General features: G+C 43.1%; 2 protein-coding genes across 2 annotated transcripts in view; one reads left to right on the top strand and one right to left on the bottom strand.

Moving 5' to 3' along the window:
• Eif3j (eukaryotic translation initiation factor 3 subunit J) overlaps positions 1-7,630 on the top strand; it is a 21,553-nt gene extending 13,923 nt beyond the window's left edge. Inside the window, exons 5-8 of the mRNA XM_055624170.1 lie at positions 962-1,076; positions 4,017-4,178; positions 5,583-5,656; positions 5,941-7,630. Coding sequence (XP_055480145.1) covers positions 962-1,076; positions 4,017-4,178; positions 5,583-5,656; positions 5,941-6,072 — 483 coding nt within the window. The 3' untranslated portion in view covers positions 6,073-7,630. The remainder of the gene's footprint in view (positions 1-961; positions 1,077-4,016; positions 4,179-5,582; positions 5,657-5,940) is intronic.
• Spg11 (SPG11 vesicle trafficking associated, spatacsin) overlaps positions 7,330-20,459 on the bottom strand; it is a 65,336-nt gene continuing 52,206 nt past the window's right edge. Inside the window, exons 29-40 of the mRNA XM_055624054.1 lie at positions 18,514-18,728; positions 17,257-17,992; positions 13,781-13,920; positions 12,691-12,889; positions 12,216-12,353; positions 11,914-12,047; positions 11,221-11,328; positions 9,775-9,943; positions 9,496-9,584; positions 9,202-9,357; positions 8,364-8,515; positions 7,330-8,056 (exon numbers count right to left, since the gene is read on the bottom strand). Coding sequence (XP_055480029.1) covers positions 7,876-8,056; positions 8,364-8,515; positions 9,202-9,357; positions 9,496-9,584; positions 9,775-9,943; positions 11,221-11,328; positions 11,914-12,047; positions 12,216-12,353; positions 12,691-12,889; positions 13,781-13,920; positions 17,257-17,992; positions 18,514-18,728 — 2,417 coding nt within the window. The 3' untranslated portion in view covers positions 7,330-7,875. The remainder of the gene's footprint in view (positions 8,057-8,363; positions 8,516-9,201; positions 9,358-9,495; positions 9,585-9,774; positions 9,944-11,220; positions 11,329-11,913; positions 12,048-12,215; positions 12,354-12,690; positions 12,890-13,780; positions 13,921-17,256; positions 17,993-18,513; positions 18,729-20,459) is intronic.

Here is a 20,459-nt window from a genome sequence, read left to right as displayed (position 1 = left end):
ATTCTGACTTTTTATTTGTGCTGGGTCTTGATTACTTTTGATTATGGTTTGTATTGGAAAGGGAACTTTAGTTTGCTTTTCCAGTATAGAAAAGAGCAAGTCACTGCTACATCTCCTGGAACTGGAGTTAGAAATGGATTTGAGTCAACAAGGGAATGCAGAGACTTGAACCCCCCAGTCCTGTGGAAGAGCAGCAGGTGCTCTTAACTACTGAGTCATCTCTTTAGTCCCTATCTAAAGAGATAAAGAAACCAAATATTTTAGAATTGCTTGATGAAAACATGTAGAGAGGGGGAGGGGCTGTGTTCAGGATGTAAAGTGAATAAATACTAAACTTATTTTTTAAAAAAGCATGTAGAAATATTTTAAGACGCCTGATACATTTTTCTATATTGCTCTAGAAAGCTTGTTTAGTGCCTGTTGTGGCAGTATATGACTATGCCATTTCATCTTGCTTATAATTTCATCCAGTTATTGTTAACAATTTTAACAATGGATGAGGAAATAACTAACTTCTCTTCCTGGCTTTAAATCTTACCAGTTAGATGGTACTTCCTTTTACCATGGTAAAGCTGTTTAACTTCTTTGTGTCTCTTGTTTTACTTGTACAATTGAAATAAGAATCTAAAGTGAGCCAGGCATGGTAGCACATGCCTGTAATCCCAGCACTCAGGGAGGCAGAGACAGCTAGATCTCTGTGAGTTTGAGGCCAACCTGGTCTACAAAGCAAATCCAGGACAGCCAAGGCTACACAGAGAAACTCTGTCTCGGGGGTGGGGAGGGGGGCAAAAACAAAAAAAAAGAGTATTTAAAGTGTTTAGAAGAATGTCAAAATCCAGAAATCATTTTGTATGTTCTTGTTTCTTCATGTAAGTGCTGAAATAAAATTCATACAATATGAAAATATACTGTGTCTACCATAAACCTTGCTTTTGTAAGTGAAATTTCTGTTTCTTTTTAGTTAGAAGAGCCTGAAGAACCTAAAGTGCTAACACCTGAAGAGCAATTAGCAGATAAACTTCGGCTAAAGAAATTACAGGAAGAGTCAGACCTTGAGTTAGCAAAAGAAACTTTTGGTAAGATGGTGGGTGCAATGTTGAGCTACTCCAGATGAAAAATTCTGCCAGTCTTACTTGTGAGAGACCAAAAACCATGTTTTTAAAGGATACATACATTCTAATTGAAATTAGAAAAGTTTTAAGCTCTTGTTTCTGTATTTGATAATACTTGGCAAGGCATAGACAAATTTTCAGATTTTTGAATAATTGTTTAATAAGATTATTAAATATAAGATATCATTGTAACATATACTAAATATAATCCTAATATAATATACTAAAATAATCCTAAACACATAATCCTAAAACTTGGGATACTGAAACAGGAGGGTCAGAAGTGAAGGCCACGTAGGGCTATATAGTAAGATTGTGCCTCTCAACCCCCTCCCAAAGATGTAAGTGGACCCAGTAAAGTTTATCTTGCCAACATTTATTAACTGGACAGATTCTGCAATCTTTAACTTTGAGATTAAAATGCTGAGCTGTTTTTGAGGTCATCCTGTTGCCATAAGTCTAGCTAGGACTTGAACATAGCCCTCATGTAGAATATCCAGTTTTGGCTTTGCCCTGTGTTCAAGTTTGTTCTTTTGTGAAATTTCTTAGCCTTTATAATACCCTCTCTTTCAGGGCTATCATTGCGGTGTGGCATGCCTCTAGCTGTAGTTAGTGAACAAGATAAAGTCTTACTTTATATATTCTTAGCTCTAGGAGCACTACACAACATAGTCTCTTAGTTATAGTACTATGATAAAACATCAGACCAAAAACAAGTTGGGGAGGAAAGACTTTATTTTTATCCTGTAGCTTATATTCCATCATCCAGGGAAGTCAGGGCAGGAATCAAAGAAAAGCCGTGGAGGATTACTGCTTGCTCCTCATGGCTTGCTCTTCTTTCTTAGAGAACCCAGAACCCATGGGCGGCACTGCCCGTAGTGAGCTGTGCTATCCCACAGAAGTCAAAAGGCAAGAAAATGCACCATACGCTAATCTGGTGGGGACATTTTCTCAGCTAGGTCCCCTCTTCTCAGAGTCTTCTGGTTTTTGTCAAGTTGATTTCAAACTAGCCAGCACATGTAAGGAAGGGTTAAAAGACAGAAATCAAGACTGCTTCATCTGTGAAGTTTGTCATTACCAGGTGTGAAAATGCTGACTCCCCAACCTCTTCTCTAACACACAAGAGGTCTGCTGTAGTTAACTGTTTTCGTATGACCAAATCGCTCAGAGGGTCTCTAGCAATGTCAGATGAGACTGTGGCGCTTCTCTATATGTGACAGCCCATCTGCGTATGTGCAGTGCTGAAAACCTGTGAGGTACCAGTTATAGATTAAGAGGAAAATCCAACAACAGTCATTGCTTAGTTAATAGGAATTTACTGTTTTCTTGTACTACAGTGCTGAATCTGTGCTATTGTTAGATTATTTACTTGACATTGAAAAAGGTATGTACAGAAGCAAGCATACATACTTAATTCTTTTAGGCTAGATTAATTTTTCTCTCAGGTTTTAACACTGAGAGAAAACTGCTTAATTTTTGGAGTTAGCCGATTATTTTTATAGTATTCCTCCTTTTTATCCTTTGCCATTTTTGTAAAAAGTTGTTTTGTTTTGACATTTATTGTGTTTTGTACCCTAGGGTGTCTGTGGGGGTCAGAGGAGTGGAGTTGGTTCTCTCCTGCCATTTGGGTTCAGGGGCTTGAACTTAGGTGGTCACACTTGGTAGCAACTGTCTTTACCCACTGAGCCACCTCCCATCTAATCCTTTTTGTCTCCTCTTTCTTGGACATATCCTGAGAGCATCTTTCTTTGTACAGCTAGTGAATTCTATGGGTCCCTTTTTTAGTATGTCTTTTGTTTTTGAGACATGGTTTCTCTGTGTAGCCCTGGTTGGTCCAGAACTCACTATGTAAATAAACCAGGCTGGCCTCAAACTGAAAGAGAAGCTTCTCTCTGCTTCTTGAATGCTGTGGTTAAAGGTGTTTACTATTGTGCCTGGCTGTTTTTGTTGTCTTACTGTTTTTCAAGTATGGTTTTTTGTTTTTGTTTGTTTAAACAGTTTTTGGTTTTCTGAGATGTTTCTCTGAGTAGCTCTGGCTCTCCTGGAACTCACTCTGTAGACCAGGCTGGCTGCTAACTCAAAGATCTGCCTGGCTTGCCTCCCAAGTGCTGGGATTGAAGGCGCATGGGCCGCCACTGCCTGTCAAGTATGTTTTCAAGCGAATAAATACATGTTTGTTTGATTTTTTTAAAAAACAAAGGAAATCTGTTAAATTGAAACAGGAATCAAATCATAAAACAAATCTCATGACACAGAATTATATGTTTTTTAATTTTCAGTGCAGGGAATTGAACTTGGGGCTTCACGTAAAATATGTTAAAGCAGTACATACCTGAGCTACATTCCCAGTCCATATGGTTTCATTAATTTATTGGTTGGTTTTAGGGTTTTTTTTTTTTGTTTTGTTTTGTTTTTTTTGTTGTTGTTGTTGTTTTGTTTAGTTTTTGAGGCAGGTTCTTGTCAGGCCTTGAACTCTTATTTTGAAGTTAGAAGTCTCCTGAACTCCTCTTAATAGGCCCAGGTTAAAAAAAAACATCATAGGGCTGGAGTGGGAGTGGTGGCTCAGCAGGTAGTAAGTCTGACGACAATATGAGTTTGATCCCCAGGACCCACACTGTTAGAAGGAGTAAAAGTTATCCTGTGATTTCCACATGAAGGTCATGGCACACACACAAACACACACACACACATACACTATGATAATTCAACTTGGTTTATGAGCTTTAAATTTTTTGTTATGGGGAGGGCCATGAGTGGAGGTCAGAAGATAGTTTTGTGCTATCAGTTCTCTCCTCCCAACTTTACATGAGCTCCAGGTAAGCTCTTACCCACTGAGCCATTTCATTACCCCCTCGTTGATAAAATGTTTGTGTCTTCCTAATGTTTCAGTCTTCTCTCCTACAGGTGTTAATAATACAGTTTATGGAATAGATGCTATGAACCCATCTTCAAGAGATGATTTTACAGAGTTTGGAAAGTTACTAAAAGATAAAATTACACAATATGAAAAATCACTATATTATGCCAGTTTTTTGGAAGCCTTAGTTCGAGATGTTTGTATTTCATGTAAGTGATTCTGATTTTTAGCCCCTTTTGTGTTACGGCCAGATGGTGGTGGCAAACTAATCCCAGCAGTGTGCAAGTAGAGGCAGGCCGATCTCTGTGAGTTTGAGGCCAGCCTGGTCTACAAAGCAAATTCCAGGACAGCCAGGGCTACACAGAGAAATCCTGTCTCAGAAGCTAAGGGGGGACAAAAAAGACTGTATATGCACACCATCCTTGGGAAAATAAATGATTTTTTTAAAGTGCCTTAATGCTGTGTAATATAGACTTGGGAACGTTCTCTAATTTTAGTATTCGGGTGGGGGTGGTAATAGGCTATTGTAATTGTTTTGTAGTAGCTTCCCAAAGACAGTTGGCTTATGCCAAATAAAGCAAGTCACAAAACACTGGGTAACCCTTTTACCCAGCTATTTTCTAAAGGAGTACAAAGTATCTATAGAGGGAATGGATTTGGGGTTCCGAGGGGTTTAGAACTCAATGAGAACCTCAGAACTTTGCACATAGAAGGCTGATATGCTACCCAAGCTGCCTAACAGAACTGGTGTCCATAAGCTGGGGTACCAGACTAAGGATGTCTGGGGGTTAGGACTAGTTGAAGATCGAGAAAAAGATCACCATGAATTAGGAGTTTTATTTTCTTTGAGGAATGATCACTAAGAGGATTCTCACTGTGATTGATTTACCCACAGGTGGGTCTTCATTTTACATGTACTGTTTTTTGGTGGTGTGGCAGGACTCCTAACCAAACTCTTTAACATTTTTTGTGTCTGAGAACTTAAAAAAAAAAAAAAAAAAAAAAAAAAAAAAAAAAAAAAGATTATATTTATTCATTTTGTGTATGTGAGAGCTTTTATCTGCATGCCAGAAGTGTAGGCAGATGGTTGTGGGCTACCATGTGGTTGCTGGGAAGTGAACTCAGGACCTCTGGAATAGCAGACAGTGCTCAAGCCATCTCTCTAGCTCTAACTTTTTTTTTTAACTAAGTAAAGGACATGCTGTTCACTAAATGTGCTATAGTACCTGGGCTAGAACATACACAGGGCAGAAGCTTGTCATCTGTGTGTTTAAATATTGCATGTTCGTGTAGCTGGTGCTCAGTGAATATAGAGGCTGTGTTACAGGAGTTTGTGTTATTCCCCCCTCCATTTAGACTGAGGAAAGATGGCAAGAAGCAGTAAGAACAGAGAGTCCACAGTTATGGTTCTTTATAGTCATTGGGTTTGCTGTTGTATATTAGTGAGCCTAGCCGTAGACTGAACATTATTTATGAAGGAGAAGAAATTCATAGTTAAAGTTACCTAAGTTTAATGACAAATGATTTTTTATATGTGAGGAAGATATCTTAAGATTTTATTTTTCAAAATGCTTAAAAACTGAAGTTTAGTAGTATGTCTCTCTCTTTTAAAGTGGAAATTGATGACTTGAAAAAGATTACCAACTCATTGACTGTGCTTTGCAGTGAAAAACAGAAGCAAGAAAAGGTAAGTGCAAGCTGTGCAGAGAAATGACACGTTAGAGTGGAGCTGTGGGCAGAATTCCCTCAACACTGTAAGAGCCTGTTGAAATTTAAGTTAGAACAGAACAACAGTGTGGTGCCTGTTGTCTCCACTCAGACATCACTGTGTTCTTTTTTTCTGAGACAATAAAAATTGCTGTAGGTTGGGCCTTTTAGAGAGGCTTTGCCATCTTTTCGAGGGCTTGCTATGACAGATGAAATGCCCATAGGAGATAAAGGTTCATGAATTTAATTCTTCTTCATTTTTAGCAAAGCAAAGCCAAAAAGAAGAAGAAAGGCGTGGTTCCTGGAGGGGGATTAAAGGCCACCATGAAAGATGATCTGGCAGATTATGGTGGATATGATGGAGGATATGTACAAGACTATGAAGACTTCATGTGACATTCTATCTTTTCTTGGTGTCTTCTTTCTGTTGCCCACAATCCCTTCAACATGTAGCACAACCTCCTTTCCTTTCAGTTCTGCCAAATGCTACAATCAGAAGTGCAGTATCTTTCGTGCTGGTTATTTAACCCCTTGACACTCAGGTGCTAATGTGCAAATGAGGGAACTTGGATCTTGTTGCCAAGGGGTTAAAATTGGGAACCTCAGTTGCTACTAAATCATAGTTTAAAAACAAAACAAACCTAATAATGTTGTCATTGTTGCTATCTGATTCCATAGCAGCAGTCACTAAATTGGAAACAAAGGTTGCAACATGACAAAAAGATTGTGTAGTATTTACCAGCACCATTCAGTAATACAGCCTTAACCATACCTCCTTGAACTACTTCATAACTTGTCAAGAAAAGCAGTTTGCGCAAGGGCATGTGAGATGCACCTAGTATTAAAATTGCTTTGTCTTAAAATTGAGGTGAGGATATTAAACGTTGTGAAGAAGACTGCTTATCTCAGAGTGAAGATACTGTGGCTGAAAAGTACTAGTTTGATACTTAAGATTTTAATGACCAAAACCCTCCAACTTTAAAACTGAAGAAGGTAAACCTCTCCATATTACAGTGCAAGTGGTGGACTCTGCAGTGCATTGACTGTCTAGTTATTTATCTGCCTATTTCTACGGATGGAGACTTCAGATGGGGGAGGGAACTCTGTTTCTATTTGCCTGATTCAAGTGTCTGAGAAACAAATCTTGTTCTTCTAGGCTATAATGGAAAAACTTTTAACAGGGTTTTGGCATTTCCTTTTCTTTATAAAACATGCTCAGCAAACTGCACCAGTTAACTACAGTTTGGTAAATTGTTATGTTAACAATTATGACATCTGCAATGTTTTATAAAGCAACTAATTTAATAAAATCACTATTGTGAGGACTTAAATTTTGTGTTACCTCCCAAGAAATAGTTGAGTTACAGGATCCCACTCTTGGGTGGAGTTATCTGTGTACTCACTAAGGCTCACTCAGTGCTTGGTGCAGTTACAGCACTGAAGCAAGAGTGCTTGGGTCTTGAGTAGTTAACTGTGGAGCAACAGAGGTTGCTTTCCTCCCCTTGTTTATGTAAGTACTACAACTATTTATTTGGAGTAATGGAGCCTACTTACTCAGGTTATTGCTGTAAGCATAAATTGGATGATCATCTTGAGTAATTTTACCAAATTTGTGGTTAGGTTCCTCCCCCCTCTAATTGTCACAACCAGAACAACAACAAAAAAAAGTTTTTAATTTCTCTTCCATAGGCAATAGGAACCTTAAAGCTCTGTAGACTAAGTGGAAAACAGGACCATCTAATTAACTTGAATTAATAGAAGGCCGTGACTACACAGCAATAATTACAGTAAATACTGTTGAAGGCAGACAAGGGCTAAGATTTCCTTAGCAGTAATAATGGTAGACACTGAATTAAAACCTATTTTATTATAGAAAGATCAGTTTCTAACTCATGAAAATGTATCACCTGTTCCTTAACTGTGTAAATAAGATTAAATTACTTTGAAACTGGAACCTGCAGGCACAGGTATTCTTTAATCACTACTGTTTCTCTGATGTAGAAGCCATTCTAACAAGAAGCTTTTGATCTTAATACCAATTTCTCCTCCATTCCCTATGGCCACAGGTGACTGGTGTGGTGTGGTATATCTCTGGGCTTTTTACCTCAAATGAGGATAAAGATCTTCAAATATGTTATGACTGGATATTCTTTAGAGCCATGTAGGTACAAATAAGCAACCAGGCACCTTTCAGATCTTCTAACCTGCAAGCATATCTTTAAGGCAGCATCCCGTTTGAGGGTCCTTCAGAAGCATATTTACAATTTCAAAAAACTTGTGTTCATATGCCAACTTGTAATACAGGTAGATATCTTCACAATATGAGAGTAACTTCTTCAGGTTTTCTGTGACCCTGTCGGTAGGCTGGTGTTGTTTATATCTACACAAAAATATGTAAAGAACAGGTTAAATACTGTATCATCAGTGAGGGGATCAGCTCTGCCACCACTATCTGCAAAGGTGCTTAGGAAATTATCAAACCTAGTACTGGATCTTGATGGATTACTTTCATTAAAAGTTAAGTGTCAGCACCCACCTTAATTAAATTTAGTAGTGCTGCAAAAGGCACCTTTGCTAGGGTTTCTGCTCATAATAAATTTTTTCCTTTCCTTTTTTAAAGGACAGCCTCTGCATATGTAGCCGCCTGTCCTAGGAGGCAAGGCTGGGATTACAGGCAACTTACTTACTTTTTGGAAATGTCTTCAAATATATTGGGTTTTAGTAACTTCTGCTGCTTAAATTCTTCCAAGTAACTAAAATCTCCTTTAAGAATCACTTGTTGGTAGAGAACTTCAGCCCAATCAGGAACAAAGTCATAGGCCTCTGCTACAATAGAAGCCTTAAAAGGACAGAAGAAAGGGGAGGCGCCATTAGAGCCTGTGCTGTGGAAAATTGAAGGCAGAGTCTAGGAACAGTACACAATGAATAATGATCAGTGTCAAGGGCTCTGTATCAGACTGTTTAATGTTGACTTGACATTTCCCTCTCATAAAACCCCCTCCAGTAACTTGTTTTTAGTCTTCCTTCCAATGGACTATAGAACTGCTGAGATGTGAATTGTCCCCGTAACTCATCTGTGTGAGGAGCAGGAAAGAGCTGATGCTGGGACATTAGTCCCTTTTACTTTTAAAGGGCTAGGTCCAGTCTCTGGACACACTTGACTCTCACTGCTAACCTGCACGCACCATTCCATGAACACAACTGGGAAGATTTAAGTGGACAAGCCAAGGCTATTTCTTTGAACCATAACTGTGCCAAACAACAAAATCTCTAACCTTTGCCCAAATGATGTGCTAGAGATACACATCAAATAGTGCCGGGAGTGCCTTAAGCGGTATAGCACTTGCCTAGCATTTATAAAGACCTTGGTTTGAACTGAATCACTACAAAAAACACATGCACATCCGTCTCAAATTGCCTGTTCATGGTACTGTTAGATCCTGAAACCTCAGTCACTCAACTTATGGGTACCAAGAGTAAGATACCACAGGATGATGCTGGCAGTACTTGCTAGAATGTTCTTACCTGGTAGAACCGAGGTAGGGCCATGATGCAGTCCATTAGCTTCTGATGGCCCAAGTTGATAAGCATTGTATTCTGGCCACTGTTCAGAAAGTGAATCTGTAGTGTTATCAACTTGGTGAGCCGGTTACAATGCAGGGCCTGTCGCACACAGGAGTCCTGAGGGACAAGGGTGGAAGAGGCATTGCTGTTACCATCTCTCCTGTACTCACTCCCTCTTCACTAGGAAGAGCCCAGGCGGAACTCATTTCTACTAGATGCCAAGGCTAGAGGCCAGGCTAAAATAACACTGGTTACCTTGGCGTAACTCTCTGCTGCATCCAGCATCAGAGTTAGGGCTTTAAGCAGGAGCTGTTTAAGTTGGGCTCCATCCTTGAGGCTTTCCTCTGTAAAGAAAAGAACACTTGCTATGAAGCTGAGTGATGGGAGAAACATCCTAGGTATAGTCACAGGCAGGTGTACTGCACGCAGGGAATGTACGCCCTTACAGAACTTAACTCCAGGGTTTGATGGATGATGCCTTAGGAGTTCAAATGCTTGTTTGAACTGCCGCCTGGGCTGCTACTCAAGACTTACCCCAGGGCTGAGACTCAATCAGCTTCAGTTGGGTGCAGGCTGCTGCCTCGTGATTCTCCCCTATCTCCCGGCACATGCTGAAGCACAGAGCAATCATATTGTGCTTTTCGCTGTCTCCAGGGCGGCAGCGTTTGATGTAGTCTAGTAGGGCTGTCTTCAGGGTGCCACTCTGCCGGGGGGGGGGGGGGGGGGAAAAGTATATCTAAGGGCTCAACCAGGGACAAGGGGGGGAAACTCAAGTGCGTCCCTTGATTTTTTTTGAGCTTTTAAAATACCCAAGGAAAGGTAAATGAAAATACAGAATCATTGTTGGGAGCATAAACAGTTACTTGATCTAGAAAGAAAGCCTTAAGAGCCCACCTGAGTACAATTCTGTTTGCATATTTAGGATAGTATTCCAGCAAAGTGTGAAGGTGAATGTAACAGACTTAATTAAAACCAGCCTGGATGCCCCAAATAAAGGCTAAGAACACCTTGTAGCTCTTAAACTGCTCTTCCTTTTTTCTTCTTTTCCTCTGAGTTGGGGAATTGAATCCAGGGCCAAGCACAGGCTTTCCCACTTAGCCATGACCTCTGTGCACAGGACTGTCTTGACTTGGGAAATAGCCACAGTAGACATTGCAAAAGGAGAACCTCAATTATCTCTTATTTTCAAAGCATATAATTTTGCTAAAATGTGAATTTCTATACTTGGAGGTACATGTGCAAAGAAAGAGGTATATTAGTAGTAGCTGTCTCCAGATGGTGAACACTAAGAACTTCTGTATTGTTTTCTAAGTGTCTTATATGGAGTATGTATTACTTTTGTAATCAGGAAAAAAGTTATTAAAACAATTTCAAATGCAAATGTGCCTCAAAACAACAATTTAAAAATCTGGGGGAATCCCGAAGATGGCCTAGCACTGTTCCGAAAGGCCTTTTAACTATGTTTTTAATCTGAGAAATGAACAAACACTCCCTCCCTCTTCCCCTACACCAGTGCTTTGGGAACAAAGGCTATGTGAGTGACATCATATAGCTCATAATGGGGATAGAGAGGCTCCAAGGCCCAGAGATTGAGCAGGCCAGGCCTGTTTCCACAGCTGCTTCCTGGCCATCATGAGAGTTCCTTGTCTTCTCTGGCCCTGGGCTATGCATTTTGCTTCCTACCTTGGTATTTTTGTTGTAATATATTGGCTTTAAAGTTTTTTTCATACAATATATTTTACTCCTATTTTTTCCCCCTCCAATTTTAATCCTATTTTTCTACCCCCTCCCCTCAACTCCTGGATCCATCCTCCCTACCTACTCATTTTCAGCATGGTTCAAAAGGAGGTGTACCTTTGCCAGACTTAGTCTGAGCTCTGTAATGTGAGTCACTGGTGACAGTGGCGCCTGGGGTAAGTTCTTGGTCTCTCAGGAGCAGGTGAGACTCCTATATCCCGGAGCTCATTACTAAACACCTACCGGATCTAGCTTCTTCCTCATCAGAACTTCAAAATAGTGCTTTTGATGGAGCAAGTCAAATATGTACGTCATCTCATTGTACCTTCCGATGCCGGTGAGGAGGCGTACCTGAGGGAAGGAGCACTTAACAGCTGTTGAGGCTAACCCACCACCATCACGACATGCCAAGCACCATGGGGGGACAGGCTAATGGCCAGGCTGCCATGCTTCAACCCCTCCCATTCACCCAGCTATGGCTTCTCTGGATAATTTGGAATGAGTCTTTAGGATGTCACTGGCTGTCACCTCTTCTCTGTTAACATTCTACAATGCCTTCCGGAGTGAGTGTTTCCTCCCATCACTCATTCCACTGGGCTACATTTGACTTACCTACTTGGGTCAGCATTTGGGGAGGCATAAGGGGCTTGAGTGCCTGAACATGATCATGCCTGAACCTTGTTTTGGGGGAAAGCAGCTCATTCCCTAGAAAAGTTGACTCCCCTGGCAGGAAGGTACAACAGCCTTAGGACGTGGTGGAGAACCTTTGTTTTCTGCTCTTTTGGGACACTGATTTTGACAAATCAGCAGAGGGCTAAGACTGCCTGGCTGGTAATGAAGTAGATGTGGGCTCCAGAGACCCTGTGAGCTGAGGGCCCTTGTCTGTCTTTCTCTTCAAAGCTGCCTCAGGATGATGGTAGGTTTCAGACTACTCACCAGCAGTCCATACTCTTCGTTGGGAGCCAGGTGGTTCTCTGTAAGCATCCGGGCTGCCTGTAGGACTCTGATGATGCCCTCCATGTGGCACGTAAAGGTGAAGCAGTGATGGGCCAGGATCAGAAGCTCTGTAGCTGGTGGTTGGACAAGTGAGATAGACTTACACCTACTGTTGACTTTTGCTTGGCAAGGTGTGCTCTGTCTAGAGAGAGCGCCTATCCTTTGACGGGCTTAAATAGCAAAAGCTGGAAGCAATCTAAAGTAACCACAAGAGTACAGAAGTTTCAATTATAAGGACTTACTGCAAGAGAGCTCCCCGTGGGGAACGGAGGGAATCCTGTCCAACAACTTCATGCCTAGCAATGTGCGGTCTTGACAGACAGCAGTTAGCTGAAGAAATGTCTGGCTTTCCTCTGCTGGGTTGAAGGGCTGCTTTTCTCCTGCAGAGAAAGATGTGGAGATAGGCACTGAGTTTGCCATGAGAGCTGGCAAGACCATGGTGCCAGTAGACCAACTTTGCCCAGGCCTGGCAGCAGGAGGTAATGCTGACAGCTTTTTCCAGCTGACTGTGGGTGAGAGGCATTCTTTATTTCAGGGACAGAACTACTCTAACCATGATCATAAAACAGCAATAACAAGATAAAAATAAAATATTTTCTTTTTTTACAAGAATCTGGAATCTTGAAGGTGCAATGAACAGGCTTGTGTATGACTGTAATGTTCAACTCGTTGATACTGGGAAACAGTACTGCCTGAGAGGTTGGGAGGGCAGGGCACCTGTTCCCTCTGATGGGGTCAGCAGTTCTTGTGTCACCTCTTCCGCCACTAGTTCGGCCACAGTGTCTGGCTCAAGGGCCTGGGTGCTGATGAAGACCTGGGCTTGTCTGCATCGGTCAGGCCGCTGAGAAGACAAGATTGCTTGGAGCATAGCTTCACTATCCCTGGCAGCAACATCTGCATAGGAACAGCCCAACTCCTGAGAGGAAGATAACAGGAGCAGAGCCATTTTCAGAAGCGAAAAGGAAGCACAATCTGAAATGTGTGTGGACAGGCCACTGCTGCCTGACCTTAGCGTCCCAGAACCTCAGAAGCAACAAGCAGTGTCTTCTAGTCCTGCCATTTCACAAACCATGGTGCTCACCTCTTGTTGAACACTGGTCTTTTCAATTATACAGTGTGAAGGACCGGGGTCCTGTGCTTCCAGAGAACCCAGTCTTCTCTGAGGCAAAGCGTTGCTTTCCTCACATTTTTGCACTTTCTGTCTCTCAGTAAGCACAGGGCTACACACAATCCTATCTCTCTGCTCTGGATATTTTTGGAGTAAGGGGGTAGAGGAGACGGGGTCTCACTACCTAGCCCAGGCTGGCCTCAAACTCCTGGCAGTCCTGCTTCAGTGTCCCATGTGCTGGGATTGGAGGGCCTGAACCAATTACACCTGCTGCCTTCTGTCTTGTATGCATCACATGTTACATGTAATGTTTGGGTCATAAAGCAAAATCTAGTCTAGAATGAAGTCTAGAAGGGACTCGTGTTTAAATCATTTATAGAGAAGAGCCAGGAGCCCATGGACATTGTGCATCTTGTCCTACTTTCTGGGCAAGACTCAACTGGCCTGGCATCCTCCCCATTAGTCCCCAGATGGGCCAACACCTTAACAAGAGCCTTACTTACAAGTCATAGTTTCCTGTTTTCTTGTTGCTTTGGTGGTCTGGGGCCCTCCTCATTCTAGGCAAGCACCCTTCCACTGATCTGTACTACCCTTCACAACTACCAACTGGAGAGGCCTCAGTGCAGATATCCAGTCTGTCCCGACTGCCCACCACCCTGCCAAGACGGCTCCTGTGGGGATCCCCCGTCTGGTGCATACCTTGGCAAGTTCATACAGACAGAGGACTTGCCGGCAGTAGTTCTTTCCACGGAGGCACTTGCTCGTGAGAGCCTGGAGATTCCTCGCCACCTCATCCGTGGGTGGCATCATCACAAATGACTGACTATCCAAACTCGAAGCTGAAAGCAAACCCAAATCTAAGGGGGTGCTCTAGGCTGGCCCCTCCCCTGTTCCCCATTACTTCATCACTCTTGAAAAGCTCCCTGAACTGAACTCCCATGATGCTTCTGGGTCGGAGGCTACTTCTGACAGAGCCCCACTTAAAACTTTGATCACCACCTTTCAGGAAATCCAGCCATGGATTTCTTCAGCAATCTCACACCACCTCAGATTTGAAGCTTCCTGCAGACTCTAGAGATCAGTACCAAGATGCCCATCATTCCCACTCCTGGATTCTTCCTTGTGTTATACACACCACATTTGCTTCTCTTCAAAACCTCTCCCAGTTGGCTTTGTTCCCACTTAACCCTGTTCTGCTTCTGCTGACCTCCCTTCTCCTTGAAATCACTCCTCCACAGTCACTCTGGGTTTAAAAGGAATCTTGGGGCCTGGTATTTCTAAAAGGCCTTAGGTTCACCCCAGCACTGTAAGAAAGCCCAAGCAAAGCCTTAGCCTGAAATAGGAGAAATGTTTCTTGGTAAAACGTTTTCTATTAGGAAAAAAATAAAATTAGAATACGTAACACATTCTGTTCTTTCCTGTCTCTTATCTCATTCTTAGCTCTCCTGGCCTGGAACTTGCTTTGTAGCCCCAGCTGGCCTAGAATTCACTTTGTAGTCCAGGCTGGCCTCAAGTTTCACGTGATTCTCCTGTTTCACCTTCCTAAGTGCTTAGATTACAGTTGTAAGCCACCACCCCAGATCTATTTCTGAAACAGAGTTTTACTATCTATAAATCAATAAAGCACCATTAAATGATGGTACATCCACTCATCAGTATAGTCTTTCCCATTGGAGAGCCCTTTGGTATATCCTGACAGGGAAAACATAGATTAGTGTGATATAATCTAACTTCTGGGGAAATGTTTTGTATATGCTTGTGTTGGCAGACATATACCAAGCAAGCAAAAAAACAAACAAACAAACAAAAGTCATTCTGGAAGCTGATAACACTGAATTTACTTTTCACATTCTGCATGACTACTCTGTCATCTGTTATACACTAAGCATGTTAAGCTTTCATGCTTAAAACCTAAGCATCATGAGCTGAAGATGCAGTTCACCCAGGCAAGTGCTTGCCTAGCGTGCATGAAGCTCTGGGTGCTGTATGCTGTGTGCTGGCACACGCTGTGATCCTAGCACTCTGGAAGCAGATGAAGGGAAGTTCAAGGCCACTGCCAGCCATACATACAGCCTAGGATACAACAAACAGAAAAATAGCTAATGTCTAAAAACATACACTTTAAAAGCAAAGCAGGGTGTGGGAAGGCACTCCTCAAATTCCAGATCTTGGGAGTAGAGGTAGGAGGTTCAGGAGTTCAAGGTCACCCTTGGCTACTTAGGCAGATGGAGCCCAGCAAGGCTATATCTCAAAACACAAAGAACAAACCCCCAAATGATGGTGGTGATGGTAAATGAAGCACAGCTCAGACCATGTTACTCCTATCCATCCTCCACGATGGGCACTGAGCTCTAGTAAGATGAACTAGGCCCACGCCACTCTGTTCCTCCCAGTCAGCTCCAGCTATATAAAACCAAGACATGCAGTGGCTGTTTGAGGAACATGAAAAGTAGAACAGCAAGCAAACTGAAGATGACCAAAGTTGGCATTTTCCTAGCTAGAATTCTCTAGAAACCTAGAATTGGGCAGTGAGGTGGAGGAGAGATATGCAGTTGTGTGCACATACAAGCACTTTCAAGGAAAGCACTCGTGCCAGTTTGAAGGTAGGAAGTAAATTCCTGTGCCCACTCTCCCCTGCCCTGGCATCCAAGCCACCTCTTGGCAGTGGTGGTAGAGACTGCAGTGGCAGCTTGAGTGAAGTGGGGGTTGGAAGGAGGTAAATCCATATTGTTTTGTGGAGAGAGAACCCAGGTTCAATTCCCAGTACCCACATGGCAACTCACAATCGACCCGACCTCCTGTTCCAGGGGTTCAACACCCTCTTTTGATCGGTGAGGGCACTGGATACACACATGGTGTCCAGACATACATGGGGTCTACATAGTGAGTTCCAGGCCAGCCAAGGCTACTCAGACCCTGTGTCAAAAAGGAGATGGGAGCTCCAGAAATAGCCCAGCAGGTAAGAACACTGGTTGCTTTTCTAGGACCCCAGTTTGATTCCCAGAGTGTGCATGTTGACTCAAACTGTCTAACTCCATTTCCACTTTCTTCTGGCTTCAGCGAAAACACCCATACACATTAAAACCAACCAAACAACAACAAAACAACCCATGATAAAGGTAAAAAAAAAAAAAAAAAAAAGAAAACAGCCCAATTCATTAAAAAAGCAAGAAAGAAAAGATTTCCTGTACCAAACTACCAAAACTTATCCAAAAAGCCAAGAGATAACCTTTGTAGTTATATAATTATAAAAGGAATTCAAAATAAGTTTTCTAAAATTAAGCCTCCAGATTCAGAAAGCTTTACTGGAAAATTCTACTAAATTATTTGAGGAAAATAACAAGTCAGCCATGGTGGCTCATGCCTCTATCCAAGCACTTGAGAGGTGGAGCTAGGAAATCTACCTAAGATCTTGGAAGGAATGGGAAGAGGCAGGAATGATGGCATCCAGAAAATAAAAGAAGATATGATTTCTAATTCATGAAACCAGCATTATCCCAAATTTTTAAAAAAGGAAAAACAGACAACTATTTTAAAAAAGTAAATTACAGCTGCGTGTGGTGGCACATGTCTTTAATCCCAGCACTTAGGGAGGCAGAGCAGGAAAATCTCTGAGTTTGGGTCCAGCCTGGTCTACAGAGTGAGTTTCAGGACAGCTAGGGCTATGTAGAGGAACCCTGTCTCAAAAAAATAAAACGAAAAGGTAAATTATAGAATGTTCTTCAAAAACAAATAGAAAAGTCCTCAATAAAAGAACTAATCAATTATAGATGTACTTATAAAAAACGATAACAGGTCAAAAAGTTTACCCTGGGAATGCAAGATTGGTTCACTATTTAAAAAAAAAAAATCAATAAACATCTAATCATATTGATAGTTTAAAGAAGAAACTTCATGATCAGATCAACAGATGCCAGAACAAATAAGATGTAAGACTGAACAATGATGACAAAAATCTGTCACCAAACTAAGAGCAGAATAAGCGTCTTCAGTATAACGAAACATCTTCCTAAGACCCCCTCGTCACTGTCAGATGTAGTAATGAAGGAGTGCCGATCTGCTGTAAATGACAGGGGTCCCCTTACTGCCCAATTACCTCAGTGTAACTATGACAGCCCAAAAGGGTCCCTTTTTGGAGACATGGCAAAGAGGACAGTGTGGCCTCCTTTACTTACTGCTATGGACTTTGCGCAGAGGGACGCTGGGACTCTCCAGGTCCTCGGGCTGCGCAGCGCTCGGGAGGAGGGCTCGGATCTCTGGGTGCAGGTCTTCCGTACTTGCCTCTGAGGAGGCCAAGGCCCTGCAGTGCAACACCAGCGCGACATCCTGACTGTAGAAGCCGAAATACTGGCACACCCTACTTGCTTCATGCACACAGCCGCCATCTAGCAGCTGTCCAATCAAAACGTTCAGTGACTCCTGCTGCTTGCGGTTCAGTGTGCCCTCACATGTCTCTTTGGACGGAAGGCCGTTAAGGTCTAAGTATTTGGATGTGTTCAGAGCAGCAAGCTTGGAGAAGGAAAACTCGGCGGCCAGGCTATCAAGGCTGAATTCAGCCCCAGCTGACGTCTGCTGGGAGAGGCCGGGCTTGGTTTCCTCCGCGTTCCCTCCACGGGCATGCTGGGCGATGCGGCAGACCCAAACCTGCTTCTCCAGCTCTTGCAGCTCCTCCACAGGAACCGGCTCTTCTCGGGCAAGCCAGTGGCCCGCCAGGGTGAGCAGCAGATGGCGCTCTTCAAGGCTGCCCTGCTCAGTCTCCACAGGGGCCCGGCCGGAGAAGAAGGAGGAGGCTGCTCGGTTTGAAATGGAGTTCTTCTTAAAAGTTTCATGGCATTTTTTCCAGAAGTCGATTCTTGCATGTTTCAGGGCCCATCGCTCAGGGTGTGTTAGGGTCTGCATCTCCTGGATCAACTGTGAAATTGAACAAAGCACCATCATCACAGGTGTCCATGCTCCGTAAGGACGTGCTGGCCACAAGCAAACCTACTGGGCTGCAGAGGCGCTGGAGGCAATTATGTGGAGAGTATGAAAACAATTCTCAGTGAGAGGCCTGAGAGTTGAGAGAAAGCCAAGCTGTTTATCCTATTCAAAGGCAAACGCTCCAGCTTACTCCACAGCAGTGGTCTCACCCTTCCTAACCCGTGACTCTCTAACACAGCGCCTCACCTCCTGGTGTAGTGTCCCCAGCTACTTCAGGACTGTAACTCCGCTACTGTCATGAATCGTAATGGAAACTGCTGAGGCCCCCGAAGGGGCTGTGCCCCACAGGTTGAGAACCGCTGTCCTACAGGCTATGCTTACATCAAAAACATATTCCTTAATATATCCAAAGCGTATTCACTTCTGGAGCAACGTGTGGAGAGGGCCGCATCGCCTGTGGACTGTACCGCGTTGTTTCTCTGCGGGGAGTCTGAGTAACTTAAAACTTCTACCTGTTCAGTAACCAAGCTGTCCACAGGTAAGGCTGCTAACTCTGCCACTCTCCTGGCCGCGGCAAACTGCCCATCTGCCTTCAGCTTCTCCACGATAGACCTACATTCATGCTGAAAATTCTCAGTGCTGTAGCTGGAAATAACCGCAGGATTGATGGCGATGGCTGTGTCCTTCAGTACTTGGCTGAGCACACAGAGCTTTTGCACATCTGGGCCTGTGCGGGAGAGAGGACACAGTTACACGGCAGGGCCATGCAAGTGTGACAGAGTGTCACGGGGCACCAGTTGGGAAGGAGCCTCTTTTTTTTTTTTTTTTCCATTTTTGTTGTTGTTTGCTCTTTTTGAGACAGGATAGCACAGAGCCCTGGCTGGTCTTGAACTCATTATATAGCTAAGGAAAACCCTGAACTCCCGATTTTTCTGTCTCTACCTTGCAAGGGCTAGATTACAGGTTGTGCCATGTAGCCCGTAAAACAAATCTTGTTTTGACTGACTACCAAAGCCATAAGGCTACACACTCAAAATGTTAAATGCCGTATGTATGTATGCATATGTGTAAATATATACACACATACGTACGTTTACATGAGTATGTATATATGAATATACATGTCTATATGTATTATGTATGGCATGTAGCATTTTCAGTGTATATATGTATGTGTGTACATAGGTGTGAGTGTGTGTGCTATGTGTGTGTTTATACTTTTGTCCTTAGTCAAAGTCTGAACTGGCTTCTCCTGCTTTAAGAACTGGTAGAGATTAGAATAGCAAATGAAATCAGCCTCTGTGTAGCTGTTATTAGACAGGGTGTTACTGTGTGTTCAGACTGACCTTGATTTCAAGCCCGTCTTCCTGCCCTAGCCTCTGAGCTCTGGGATTATAGATGTGAGCCACCATGCCTGGCTATGTGGCTCAGATGGGTGCTCTTCAATGTTGTAGCATTGTTCTAACCTTGGAGACGACTCAGGCTAGCTCGCTCATATTTTCTCTGATTGTGTGTGTGTGTTTCTGTCTCTCTCATTTGTTCTTCTTGCCATCAAACTCGTTTGGTCATTTGCTCACTAAACACAAGCATCATATGGATGGAGTCGGCAGAGCTACGGTTGTACTGGCTGGTCCTTAGGCATGGCTACTGCGCGCTGTATTCAGAGTGGGGCAATACTGGCCCTATCTGCTGTTTACTCAATACAGGGAGATCCAGCTGCACTTCCTGGTGACTCTGGAAAGGATTATCCTAGGGACGTTAGGGTTTCCAGGGATTCGAGTGCAGCGTGAGAGCAGCATGAGGCCTGAGTTTGCTGCCTTGCACTGCAAACAGACACATCGAGGGTTCTCTGCCAATACTTTGTGTGGCGAGGTTTGCTCCTATGTCCAATTAATATTATGTGAAGCCCATGCAGGTCTAGTTACAAGGGAAGAGCATGAGAAACCTCCCATGTAGGCTATTTCTAGTGCTCCCTGGGAATGGAGGTCTGATGTAGGTAGTTCTAGAAACCTGGACAGAGCACAGAGTAGCCACCAGTACAGGCAAGCACATTATCTTTGCTGGCACCATTGATAACACGAGTGTTTTCCTTATTTTGTGAGACATGGTCTTGCTATGGAGCCCACACTGACTTCAGATCTTCCTGCCTCAGCCTTCCAGTCTTACTGAAGTAAAACAGGCTGTAAAAAAGCAGAGTGTGCTTGTCACAGTGCATTACAGTTTGTTTTCTGCTGCCGCGCTGCAACATTCTGACCAAAAAAAACTTGGGGAGAAAAGGCTTATTTCAGCTTCACTTCCAGGAAACAGTCCATCACTGAGGGAAGTTAGGGCAGGAGCTTAAGGCTGAAACATGAGGCAGAGGCCATGGAAGACAGCTTCCTGCCTTTATCCTCTGGCTCGGGCTCAGCAGGCTTCCTTCCTTCCTTCCTTCCTTCCTTCCTTCCTTCCTTCCTTCCTT

The sequence above is a fragment of the Psammomys obesus genome, unplaced genomic scaffold (assembly GCF_907164565.1).
Source record: "Psammomys obesus unplaced genomic scaffold, mPsaObe1.curated_primary_1811, whole genome shotgun sequence".
NCBI lineage: Eukaryota > Metazoa > Chordata > Mammalia > Rodentia > Muridae > Psammomys > Psammomys obesus.
The sequence above is the reverse complement of the archived record's forward strand: the minus strand, read 5'-3'. Positions and strand labels throughout refer to the sequence as shown.